This window comes from Trichosurus vulpecula, chromosome 2, assembly GCF_011100635.1.
Source record: "Trichosurus vulpecula isolate mTriVul1 chromosome 2, mTriVul1.pri, whole genome shotgun sequence".
NCBI classification, from domain to species: Eukaryota; Metazoa; Chordata; class Mammalia; order Diprotodontia; family Phalangeridae; genus Trichosurus; species Trichosurus vulpecula.
Window position 1 is genome coordinate 225,650,389 of NC_050574.1, and position 13,543 is coordinate 225,663,931.

Sequence of the window (13,543 nt, forward strand, 5' to 3'; positions counted from 1 at the left end):
CACAGTCTCTCATGTCTCTTGTGACCCTTTTCATATTAAAAACAAACAAACAGAACACCTCATCTCGGTACCTTTCTCAAAGCAAATTATGTTAGAGTTAGATGAATAGGATCAGAGAGCCTTATCTAGTGTTTGAGGGAAGTAAGATTAAACTACCAATTCACTGAGCCTTTATCAAGCATTTATTATGTGCCAGGCAGGATGTTAGACATGGGGGATACCAGAAAGGAAATAATCCTTGCTGTCAGGGACCTCACAGGCTATTGAGTGGGAACATGTACACCAGTAAATACAAAACATGTATAACATAAATTTAAAGTAATTTTTGAGAGGTGGTAGGAACGCTAATAGCTGATGGAAGCTGAGTGTCTGCTAAGGGCTTCTGTAGGTTATACTTGAATGAATGGAAAACTGTTTGTTAAGCAGTGTGTCAAGCACTGGGCTAAGCTCTTGGGATATGATTACAAAAGCAAAGACAGCCCTGTCTTCAAGGAGCTCTGTTCTTACCGAGGTAACGATCCATGTTGAATGAGTGGGTCCTCTGGGGAACAGATTGACACGCTCTATCCAAGAACAATAGCAGAGTTGATTTGATAATAGATCATGGTCCCAGCAGTGGAAAGGGGGTGGGGCAGAAGAGGTAAAGGCATTTGTGTGGTGGCATAGTGGGAGAAGAGATGATGGGAGAGTGGTAAGTGAAGTAAGACTTGTAGCTAGGGCCTTCCTTAAACATTAGTCTGGGAGGGTTAATCACTAATCAGGCCACTGGGACTATAGAGTAGAAGAGATGTGCCATAACAGAAGAGGCAGAAGTGAGAAAGGGGGAGCATTCCATGCATGCACGGCAGTCTGTTCAAAGGCGCACAGGCAGAAGATGAAATGTCGAGTATAGGGAGCAGCAGCTACTCCAGTTTGGCCAGAATATCAAGTACATGTTTGAGTAGTGGGGGGGTGGGGTGGGAATTATTGTGAAATCATTTCTAGAAAATTAGGTCGAAGCCAAATTCTGAAGGCCTTTAAATGTCAAACAAAGGAGTTTATATTTTATCCTGAAGGTAACAGAGCCACAGGAGCTTCTGAAATAGAGAATTACCCTGCTCAGGCTTGTGTTTCAGAAATTCCAATTTGAAAATTATCTGGAGTATAGATTGAGAGGAGAGAGACTAGAGGCAAGGGATCCAAGTAAGAGACTATTCTACTAGTCTAGGCAACAGTCCTTGAGGGTCTGAACGAAGGCATCGGCCATGAGAGTGGAGAGAGGGTATGGATGTGAGAGGTGTTGACTGTGGGGAATGAGTGAGATTGAAGAATTGAGGATGACTCCATGATTGCAAATTTTGGTGGCTGGAAGAATAATGTATCACTTGACAGAAATAAAGAAGTTCAGATGACGAGTGGATTTAGGGAGATTTGACCTTCATTTTAGACATGTTGAGTTTGAGATGCTTATGGCGTGACCAGTGTCCAGCAGACCTTTCCTGATGTGGGATTTGAGCTTAGGAGGGAGATAGAGGCTGTGAATGGACATGTAAGAGTCAGCTGCTTAGAGATCATTGAAATCACAGGAATATTGTCTTTGCATTTCTTCAGAACTACCACTTAACTTCCCCTTTGAGTATACTACTTAAAAATACAGCTATAATTACCCAATTTTTCTAGCCCTATATTTCTTTCTTTAAGGACTACCAGCAATATAGTCTTCTCTGATAACAGAAAATCATAGATTTATTCAGTTAATAATAACAAACATTCATATAGCACTTTATGTTTTATGGAGCATTTCATATGCATTATCTCATTTATTCCTCAAAAAAACCTTGTGAGGGAGGTATCAAGAATTATTATCCATGTATTTATTGATGAGGAACTAGAGACAGAGAAGTTGTGGCTTGCCACGGTTATGTAGATAGTTAGTGTTACTAGACTGAATTCAAACCAAGCCTCTCCTTATTCCAAGTCTAGCATTCTTTTGTGCCTCCCTGAAGGGAAATGTAAGTGCCTCCTATGTGCAAGAATTTGTTTTCTTGGAAATCATTTAGTCCAATACCTTCATTTTACAGATGAAGGCTATTGAGATCAAATGATTTGTTCAAGGTCCATGAAACCAAAACTGTCCTACTTCTGCCATCTGGGATTAAGCATAACAAGTTTCTTCCTTCTTGTATGTCATAGCCCTTCAAATACAGAAAGACATCTATCACGTCTCCCTTTATGTCATGTCCTCTCCTGGTTAAACCACTCAGATTCCTTCAACTGATGCTCATATGACATGGTCCACAGTCCTTACCATCCTAGTTGCCCTCTGGAATCACTGTCAATGTCCTTCCTAAAGTGTGGCACCCAAAACTAAATGCAGATTGCAGATAGCTGCAGTACCGTCACCTCCATTGTTTTGGAATTATGCCCATATCAAACCAGCTGGCTACCACATCATACTGTTGACCCATTGAGCTCACAGCTCTCCAGTCACACCACGTTTTTTTTTAATACGGACTTTCATCTAGCCTCTTCTTCTGTTTGGGTGGTTGGTTTAAAAAAAAAACCAACTCTCTTGGTTCCTATACACTCTTCAGATTCCTAAGTCTCATTAACTCCTCTAATCTAGAATACTTGTAGTCATGTCAGCCAGCCTCCACTCCTGGCACCATTTTATCATTTAGCCTCATGTTGTTTACCATTGTTTCACGTGTTAGTCTTATCAGTCACCTGAATTATACATTACCTGAAGGCAGGAGCAGTGCCTCACATTTCAATATCCTCCATTTTATTTACTATAATACCAAACACATGGAAGGTATTTAGTAAATACTCCAGCTACTCCCAAACCTATTTGTTGAAATGAATGTTACTGGGTCAGAAAGGACCTTAGAGATCACTTAGTTCAACTCCCCTCATTTTATAAATGAGGAAGCTGAGCCCTGGAGGATCAAGCCACCTGTCCAAGTTTGTAGAGCTAACAAGTGGCAATGGTAGAACTACAACCCGGGGTCCTGACTCCTTAGGCTATTACTCTTTCTACTCTAGCTACGCTATATTCCAATTCACTCTTCTTTTCCCAAAGCTGTCTGGAACTTAATCATGAAATCTTAATTTATCCCCAAAAGGTGGTACATGATACAGTGGAATGATCACGAGATAAATGCAATGGAATATTATTATGTAGTAAAAATGTAAAAATTATGAATATGATAGAGTCTGAGAAATTTGAGAAAACCTGTTTTGTAAAACCACATTGAGAGACTTTAGAGCTCTGATCAGTGTAGTGGCCAGTCAGGATTCCAGAAAAACTGATGAAGTAGCTTGCTTCCTACCTTTGGGCGGAGAAGTGATGGCTAGAGGTATTAAAAAGAGACACACATTTATAGATATAGCCAACAGACCGATCTATCAGTTCAGCTTGAATGTGCTTTGGTTGCAAGAAAGAGCTTGGCTTGTGTTGGGAGGAGGGGGAAAATTGGTAGATAATGAGAATGATGCAAAAAAAGATCATTAATAAAATATTAAAAATATAAGAAGAGAGCAAAAGGAAATGTCGAAAGCTATGTCCTAAAGACCCATAACCCTGTGGTCTATCTCCTGATGATGAACTTCTGCAAACTTAACTACTCTAGTTTTTAGGCAGCAGACATTAGCATCACAGGTCCAAACTCAGATTCTCCCCAACTTGGTAGCACTAGCCAGAGCCTCTGCTTGACTGGCACAGCCATATGGTCACCTCTTTGTGATGAGGCATCAGAAGGACCTTAGTGGAAGCAAATAGGAGATTTTTTTAAAGTAACCCATAGCCTTATAATCTTAATTCATAGCCATGGTTAATACCATGGTAACATAAATCATAAGAGTAGTATTTTTTGCATATTATATTTCTTAATAATGTAAAATATTTTCACTATTTCTTGACTGAAACATTTTTTGCATGTGATAAAACTAACTCTTCTGTTTCAGAATAACAAACCTTTATACTCATTTGAAGACAATTCAGATTATGTTTATGATGTGATGTGGTCGCCCACCCACCCTGCCCTGTTTGCCTGTGTAGATGGCATGGGGAGACTGGATCTGTGGAATCTCAACAATGACACAGAGGTGAGCAACAAAATGAAAAAAATTGCACTGGAAAACAGAAAATTGGAGATTTATTGAATAATTTGTGAAATTCCCTTTATCCCAAGGAATGTAAAAGGGGCTATGTGATTGCAGTTTCATCACAAAGAAGCCAAATAAGCTTCGTACACTAAATAAAAAAGAGCCCGCTGTGAAGAACTGAGTGGAGGAGTAATGTTGTCCAAGAACACTGGGGAATTTCCTTTTATTTCTCAAAAGGACTATCATGTCTCTAATGCCCTGGCAAAGTCTCCATTCACAAGGCAACTGGGGTACTTTACACTAGGAACATAGAAGTTTGATCATTGCCAATAGTTACTGTATGTTAACCTCAATTCTGAGTTTCTAAAGTGACTGTTAGCCTTTCTGTTAGAATTGTGTATTGTTCATAGACTACTGGCTAGGCCTTACTTGTATTTGACTGGGAGGGAAAATATTTTAATGTTTTTTTCATAAGTAATTGAAAACTACTATTTTTTATCCCGAAATAAATAGAAAAATCACCCAAACTCTTAATTTATATGCTAGAATTTGCCATGAAATCTAACCATAAATGAGATTTCCTTTTCTTTTTTCCTCTCAAATTATAGCCACATGCAATTTACCAGCTGAAGAGAAGCTTATAATTTTCTTAAGATTCTGTATTACTGTACAGTAACGAAATGATGTTATAGCATTAGCACCAAATGTTAGCATTGCCACCAAGAGCAGAGCTTTTTGTACTGTCTGTACATATCCTAGTCTCCTGCGTGTTCTCATCTATTTTCTGAGGACCCCTCTCTATGACCAGTGATTTAACTTCTGGGCCTTTAAGTTTTAATTATTTTGCTTCCCAAGAGCCAGGGAGTTATTTATAGGCAAGAAGAGAGTAATTTGAGGGTTTTAATAGTCTCTAATAATGTAGGGAATTATTGGTGATGATTATTATGATAATGATAATCGATTTATTGAGCACTTTATCGCTTAATATGGTGAAAGTTAGTAACATTTTTCATTCACAGAGGAGTGTAAACCATTGCTTATTATTGTACCATAGTATCCCAGACTCGGGCCTGGAGGAGTGCTTAGAGGAGATCTAGTCCAAACCCCTCTTTTTTCCTTGTTTTTTTTTTTAAGATGAGAAAGCTGAGGCCCAGAGAAATAAAGCAACTTGACTGGTATTTTAGATTATTTACTTTTAAATTTCATAGAATAATCTTAACCTTATATCCTTATAACCTTATATCTTTAACCAGATAGTTTTGGAGATAAATTTTGGGAATCATTTTTAAATGTAGGTCATTTGTGTTATACAGTACAACCAGATTTAGACAAGTAGCACTAATTTTGTTTGTTTAAATACCATACTCTTAGGAAGAGAACTACAAATGCTGCATTTTGTTTGACATTAGATTGCTGCTTTAAATACTATTTTTATACAAGAAGATTTTGAGGAAATCAAACACTTTTTATTGTGTGATGAAGAAATCCCTCTTTGTCATGTATAGATAGAATAGGGGTTAATAGTTATGATCTACTTCATTCACATTGGTTAGAAGGGAAGAAATTTTGTTATTTCCGTTGATTGTCACTGTCTTGGTGTCATTTGTCATGCTAGCAGCCTACCCTGTTGCTTTAGTTAATTCATTGACTCCTTTGTGGAACAAGATGGAATACCACTGGAAGCCTGGGATGGTGGTTTATAGAAACTGAGGGTTATGGGTGAAGGAGATGTAAGCCACAAAAGGCACACTTGTAGTTTAGAATTAGACCATGGTCTTCCTAAAAGGAATTTTGATTACGTATTTTAAAATTGCCTTACTTCTTTTAAGAAGTTTGAAAAGAGGCGGAAAAACAATTATTTGATCATGAAGGAAGAAATTTCCTTTAAAATTAGGTTTTAGGTTATAGAAGAATTTTCTGTATAAAGATTTAAATAATTTTCTCAAACTACTCTCAAGGATTGGTTATAATCTCATTCATAAAACTAGTATGTTTTGACAGAAACAAATGCTGGAAAAATTCTATATCTGTTTTAATGTTTGTTTTCCAAAAATATAGCCAGACTAGAGGAAAGAAGAGTTATACTGTTTTACATGTTTATAGAAATCCTGATGAAACTTTTAACAATGCACTGTATTTTAAATGAATTCAGGTGCCGACTGCAAGCATTTCTGTGGAGGGTAATCCTGCTCTTAATCGTGTGAGATGGACACATTCTGGGAGAGAGATTGCTGTAGGCGATTCTGAAGGACAGATAGTTATATATGACGTGGGAGAGGTATGTGGTTCATTCTTCATAATTCTATCACAAGTACTTGCATTATAGCAAAAAGTCTCTGTGATTGTGATTCTGGCATCATGGTGGTGGTTTGTGCTCTTTACGAAACTGTATGTGGTTGTGAAGACTAAACAGATTGACCAGAGTAAAGTTTCCCCCTGAGCTGGCTAATTCTGGAGTTAGTTGCATTTTCTTTTTAAAATAGATAATGTGACACCAACACCACCCCACCTCCCAATAGAGTAAGATTTAAAAGGATTCTTTGATAATGTATTTTGTTTCTAATAACTAAATGTGCTGCAGTACCAGAAAAATTTATAAAGAATTAGAACCAAGTTTTCTGGTGTGTCTGCGTTGATAGTAATGTACAGAAATGCTTTTTTGCTTGTTATTGGATTTAATCAGACCAGGCAGTGGTCCAACCAGAATTTTCTTCTGTTTGATTAGCTCAGTGGTAACCAAAATGTTAACACTATTATTTGGTGATTGTGTGAACTGAATTAAGAATCCAGAGACTGATTTTAAAATCATCACATTTGGCACTATAATTTGGAAAGGTAGAAAGATGCTGGCAAAATTTAGTGAATGAGATGTTCTGTCTCCTTTTTCAGGTCTATAATTATTCCATGTCTGAATTTAACAACATTGGTAGGGAAAGAAAGAGAGATTTACATTAATATCATATTTCCTACATTCAGGAAATAGTGTAATCTGAGAAATGAAATTTAAACTAATATTCAGGGTTGTCAAAAGATCTAGATTTTATTCTTGTCTTTCTTACTAATTTGAGTCACTGAATTTTGCGAGTCATAAATAAAACAGGTTCCTTCTATCTTCCCTCTTCACAATGTCCATTCTGCCCCAAACCAAACACAGTTTATTTCGGTCATTATCAGATATATCAGTTTCTCATTGAGAAGGTCATGGCAGGGGAAGGATTAGTAGGAAAATCTCTAAGTCCCCCTAGTAAAAACGGAAGAGGAGGAGAAATTAGGAGAGCAGGGAGGAAAGCCGGAGAAGGGAATAGGAATCTGACCTTTGTTAGTGCATGTGAATACTTCCTTTTCTTCTAGTTTCTTCTTCCTTTCACTCTTCCTTCTCTTTCCTCCCTAAACTACTTCCCATATTACAAATCCTTTTCACTGAGGCTGAATTCAGCTAAGACTTATCTCATTAAAGTAATTAATGCCATATAAATGATCAATAGACAGCCTTCCTAGTAAGCATTTTAATCTTAACTATCCAACTGCCAAACTTCTAAAGAGCAAAACACAGAATCAGCATTTTTTAATGGCATGTGGCTTACACATCCTCCACCTTTGCTGTTGGCTCTGTACTCTACAAAGCTTAGTCATCAGAGAGTAGAGAAGTTAGCCTAGCAAAAGAAAATCCATAAAGTGCTATGTAGGCATTATATTTACAAAGCATCATTATTATTGTATCTTGTGCTGATGGTGATAATAGAGAAGTCGTTTCTAGCGCTGTCACAACACATTTCACAAACACCATTCTTTTTTTCCTGTAAATGTTGTAAGTCATTGTTATAGTCCCTGTGATTATAGAAAGGCCATTCAGGCCAATGATTATTTTTTAGTGGAAAAACTATTTGAAAACAAACAGAAATGATAGTGGGTAAGATGATCTCTTAATTTCTTTCAGCATACACAAAACATTTTCTTTCTTTTAATAGCAAATCGCTGTTCCCCGCAATGATGAATGGGCTCGATTTGGGCGAACGCTGGCAGAAATTAACGCAAACCGAGCTGATGCAGAGGAGGAAGCTGCCACCCGCATACCTGCTTAAATGGGCTTTATGCTAGCAGTGGATTGAGGACTGATTCTAAGTAGAAATTAAAACTCATAGCATGCTTCTGTCTAAAGGGAATTGAAGGGTGATCTTGTGGATTAAACTATGGACTTAAAACACACATAGCTCTTTAATGCAAAAAATTCTTGCAGTGTCACTTTTTATATTCATATTGTTATTGGATTTGTGTAATTTTTAATACAAATGACTTTTGCAATATGCAGTTTTTTTCTGAATACTTACACAGGCATATATTTGCTATATTAGTATCTTGAACTTTTTTCAACCTGTAACAGTATACAATTATTTCTGAAAGGTGTAGATTGCATAAATTCCACATATTTTTCAATAATCACTTCTCCAGGTAAACACAAGATAAGTTAATCTCTGACCACTAATATGTAAGAACATTGTTTACTGTTAACCATTAAAATGCATGTACCCACTCAAATTTTCATCTTTTCTGTCCTTTTTCATAGCTGTGCTTCTTTAAAGTAGTGATAGCTATGGCTACAAATAAAAGAATCAGTCTATGTCAGATCCAGACTTTCATTTTGAGTCACTGCATGAAATTTCAATTTATCAATCACTGTTACACCTCTTTGTTTCTATTCTGGTTCCAGTAGTTGCTTGCATAATCTTTTACTGAGTATTCTATGCCAGTACATCATGCATTGATATTTAGGGCATGAAAGTGGTAATTTTTTTCTAGGTTGACTTTTTTTTTGCTATTTTTCTTCCAACCGGGACATATTTCAAAGGGCAGGCAAATCTTGTAATTTTTCCACTTGTTTGTGATGTAACTATCTATAGCTAGCTCTATTTATAGCTATTTTATCAAATTACCTACTATATCTACTAATTTTTAGATAGATTTCTCTGTATAGCTATGTATGGATAGATAGAGGTCTGTCTACATATAGTTTCTGAAAGTAAGAATTCTTTTGACTTGAATCAGTTTTATAATTTCAATAGAAATGGAAGACACAACAGATTAAGAAGTCAGGTCCTCCTTATTGAGAATTTAACCTTGTCGTGTTTCTGTGTAGGCTATTTGTTTGCAGGTGACAAGTTCTAAAGGCTTGTGTAACAATCTATAGAGTTGGAGAAGAATCAGTTTTAAGTATAGATCTAAGGAATTACCTTTTCTTCATTCGTACTGTTGCCAACATGTTTATAGCCTTCTACAAAAAAAGAAAAGTGAACAGTGAATTAAGAGGAAATAAAATTCAAGAATCTCTCCATTTTTATCTTGGTAACAGTTGTCATAAAAAATTTGGGAGACATGAAATTACTAAAAGCCTACTACAGTGCTTAGGTCTCTTAGGACTAGACCAGTGGAGGTTTGACAGGTCATATACTTCAAGTATAGACCTAGCCAAGGACCATATCTGCCATCCAAGAACCACTTCTTTCAGAGAGACTCACTGCATATGTTTTGGAAAGTGTCAGGGTCAGGGTATGCAGCAAGTACAGTAACAAGTAAAGATTGTCTCCTGAGGTGTACGAGGGTTGCTGTTATCTGTTAGAACTACACTGATGAAAGCAGATTCTTTAGGTCTTGAAGAAAAATATTATATTGGTTTTGAGTATTTTATGTGTTTTCACTTCTGATATGCTTAAGTGGAAGAATCACTAGGCTGAGAGTCAGGGGCCTGGTTGCAGCCCTATCCTGATTAAGTTCTGTGACCTATTTGCATGTTTCATTTTCTTCATCTATAAAATGAAGAGCTTTAAGTCAGAGATGAAATGAAGACCTTTCCTGATAGACTGTCTTAAGATTCTTTCTCTTTATTCCCAATTATTATCTCTAATCAGGACTATTAGAGTGTGCTTTTTTTCCCCTTTAGTTTGCATTTTTTGAGACACAGAACATCAATATAACCACTAAAGGAGGTTTTGAAAATAACAATGTGCAAAGTGAGACTTTAGGAAAAAATGTCTTCCTTCAGTCACTGGCATTTTTAGAGATCACTAAGTTTGGAAGGTTTTAAGAACTGAATTTCAACCCAGACACCTACAGAGACTTTAATTCCTTTGGTATCTACCAGCAATGACCTCTCCTTTCTGATCTGGAAATATAAACTCTATTTCCTTTATTTATCCCTTTAGTTTTTTTTTATAGATGCATTTTGAATGGAGAATCAAAATGTATTCCTTTCGGTGGTTTTTCTTTAAGCTAAAGTCTGCATATTGCCCATTTTGCAATACCATTTTGAAATAATTACTATACTATTTATATGGAATTTCCTGAAACTTTTTGCTCAAAGAATTAGCAAGTCGTTCTTTCTCTGTGCTCTGTGGGTTGAAAGTTCTTTGGTCTTTTCTTTTTTCATCTTAGAAAATACCAAATGTTGAGTTCCAGAATAGGCTACTACTTAGCCCTGCAGTCTTTCATATCACATTTTTATTGGCATGGGAACAATTTTTCTTTGAAAGTTATCTTATTAACTGATGTGTATTCCTGGTACCAACTTTTGCTTGGATATAAAAGATAAGAGAATAAAAGAGCACTTCTTTCTTAGAGAAGACTATATATAATACAAATAAATCCTTTTTCCTTTTCACTTCAGTTTTCAAAAGGTGCTTTTAAAAACTATTAGGTGGTGTGTTGCTCTTTAGTACTTGATACAGAGGCTCTATTTTTTGGTGATTTTGTGGCCGAATCCATTTTCCTCTTCTGTGAGTTACCATAGTAATATATTAGAAAAAAAAAAGCTTTTCACAGAACCACGAAATTTGAGAGTTGGAAGGGACCTCTTTGGCTATCTAGGCCACCTCAAACACCAAAGGAATCCCCATTGTAACATACCAGTGGATATGTTACCCACTGCTTAAAGACCTCCAAAGAAAGGAAAACCACCACCCACCACCACCATTCCATTTTCACAATTCTAATTGCTAGGAAGTTATTCTTGACATCAAGCATAAATTTGCTTTTTTGCAACAACTACCCATTGCTTCTGCTTTGGCCCTTTTAGGACCCAGCAAAGCAAGTACAATCCCTCCTTCACGTGATAGCTTTTAAGATATTTGAAGCCAACAATGACCCCACCAGCACCTTCTCTTCACCAGGCAAAATCTTCCTTTAACTCATCCTTGCATGACATAGACTCAAGGTTCTTCATCATCTTGGTTGTCCTCTAGACAGTTTTCAGTTTATCAGTGTCCTTAAATCATCATGCCCAGAACTGAGCACAATGCTCCAAAGGATGACGTATGAGAGCAGACAAAATGGGATTTTTCTGTAGTGAAATTGTGAGCTCACTGTTCCTGGAAGCTACAGCTCTCTTAATGCAACCCAAGATAGCACTTTTTAATTTGTTTTTTATTTTTTTTATTTTTAGTTTACAACACACGGTTCTACATAATTTTGAGTTCCAGATTTTCCCCCCTCCCTCCCCAAGACGGCATGGATAGCACTTTTTTGATGGCAAAATCACACTACTGATTTGTATTGGGTTTGCAGTCCACTTTTAATGGACATTTACTTCCTTTTCATTATGCTATCTCGCTATGCCTCTCTTATCATATAGTCATGAAGCTGATTTCTCATACCCAAATCCAAAATTTCACATTTACCCCTACTGAATTTCACATTATTAAATTAAATCCAGTGTTCTAACCAGTGAAGATTCTTTGGATTCTAACTCTGTGTTAGCTTTACCTCCTAATTTACTGTCATTTGCACATTTGAGGAGCGTAACATTTATGCTTTATCCCAATCAGTGATAAAACTGTTAAACAGCAGTGGGTCAAGCGTAGATTGCAGAGGTACTCCACCAGAGACCTACTGTGCTAAAACTGAACCATAAACAACTACTCTGAGTCCAGCCATCAAACCAGTTCTGAATCCATCTGATTATATTACTACCTTTTCTGTATCTCTCCACCTTCTCCAAAAGAATTGTATTAGACTTCTAAAAAAGCTTTGCTAAAGAACTAAGGAAACTATATCCACTACATTCCCTTCATCTACTATTTTATGAGTCCTGTCATAAAAAGAAATGAGGTGTCTGGCATGAGTCTTTTTTTGACACAATTTATTCTTGATGAAATTATTCTGTCTCTTTGTAACCACTGCTGCCCTATCTACATATTTACCAACGATTTCTTTGATGATCCATTCTAGAATTTTCCCAGGAATCAAAGTCAGGCTCATTGACCTATAGTTTGTAGATGGCTCTCCTAGCTTTTTTGAAAGTTGAGATATTTGCCCTTCTACAGTGTTGTGGTACCTGTCCCATTTTTCATAATCTTTTAAAATAAATTGTATCTCTATGTTTTGTATTTACATCATTTGTATCCCTCCCAGAGGGCTACCCCATATAACAAGACAAAGATTTTTTTTAAATTAGCAAAACTGATCAGTACATCAAGGAACTCTGAAAATATATGCAATATTCCATACTTGCAGACTCCTTACTCTGAAAAGGATTTGAGGGAGATGTCTTATATCTCTTCTTTGAGACCCAGCAAGTTCTTTGTAATTTTGCAATATTCATTTTTTGTTGTTTTGTGATGGTGGTTCTTTCCATTAACATTGTTATAGTCGTGTATTTTTTCTCTTGGCTCTGTTTACTTCAGTTTGCATCGGTACGTGTAAGTCTTTCCATGCTTTGCTGTATTTATTGTATTCATCGTGTCTTATAGCACAGTGCTGTTCCATATATTCATGTAACACTGTCTAGTCATGTCCACTCAATGGGCATCTACTTTATTTCCATTTCTTTGCTGCTGCAAAAAGTGCTGCTATAAACATCTTGGTGTATGATCTCCATTGGGGTATATTCCTAGCAGTGCACTCTCTTTAGTTAAAGGGTATGGACTTTTTAGTTACTTCACTTGCATGATTACAAATTGGTTGTACTAATTCACAGCTCCACCAATAATACATTAATGTGCCTGTTTCCACAACCCCTCCAACATTAATTATTCCCATCTTTTTCCATCTTTCACAATTTGCTGGATGTGAAGTGAAACTGCAGTATTTTTTTATTTGCTTTTCTCTTATTAGTGATTTGGAATATTCTTTCATATGGATGTTAGTAATTTGCATTTCTTTTGAGATCTGTTTGTTCATATCCTCTGACCAGTTAGTTATTGTGAAATATTTTGGGGGCATATACATTTCCATTAGTTCTCTGTGTATCTCGTACACCCAACTCTTATCAGAGAAATTTGATAGAAAGGTGTTTTTTTTTTCTCATTCAACTACTTCCCATCTTATCCTCGCATTAATTTTGTTTGTGCAGAAGCTTTTCAATGTCATGTAACCAAAGTTATTTACTTTATCCTTTGTAACTGCCATGTAATCTTTTGTAATTATCCCTTGTTTGCTTAAAAATACATCTCCTACCTAGACTGTGAAA

General features: G+C 36.4%; 1 protein-coding gene across 1 annotated transcript in view; it reads left to right on the plus strand.

Moving 5' to 3' along the window:
• DYNC1I2 (dynein cytoplasmic 1 intermediate chain 2) overlaps nt 1–13,543 on the plus strand; it is a 71,257-nt gene extending 57,714 nt beyond the window's left edge. Inside the window, exons 14-16 of the mRNA XM_036747646.1 lie at nt 3,946–4,086; nt 6,239–6,364; nt 8,055–13,543. Of these exons, the coding sequence (XP_036603541.1) occupies nt 3,946–4,086; nt 6,239–6,364; nt 8,055–8,168 (381 nt within the window). The 3' untranslated portion in view covers nt 8,169–13,543. The remainder of the gene's footprint in view (nt 1–3,945; nt 4,087–6,238; nt 6,365–8,054) is intronic.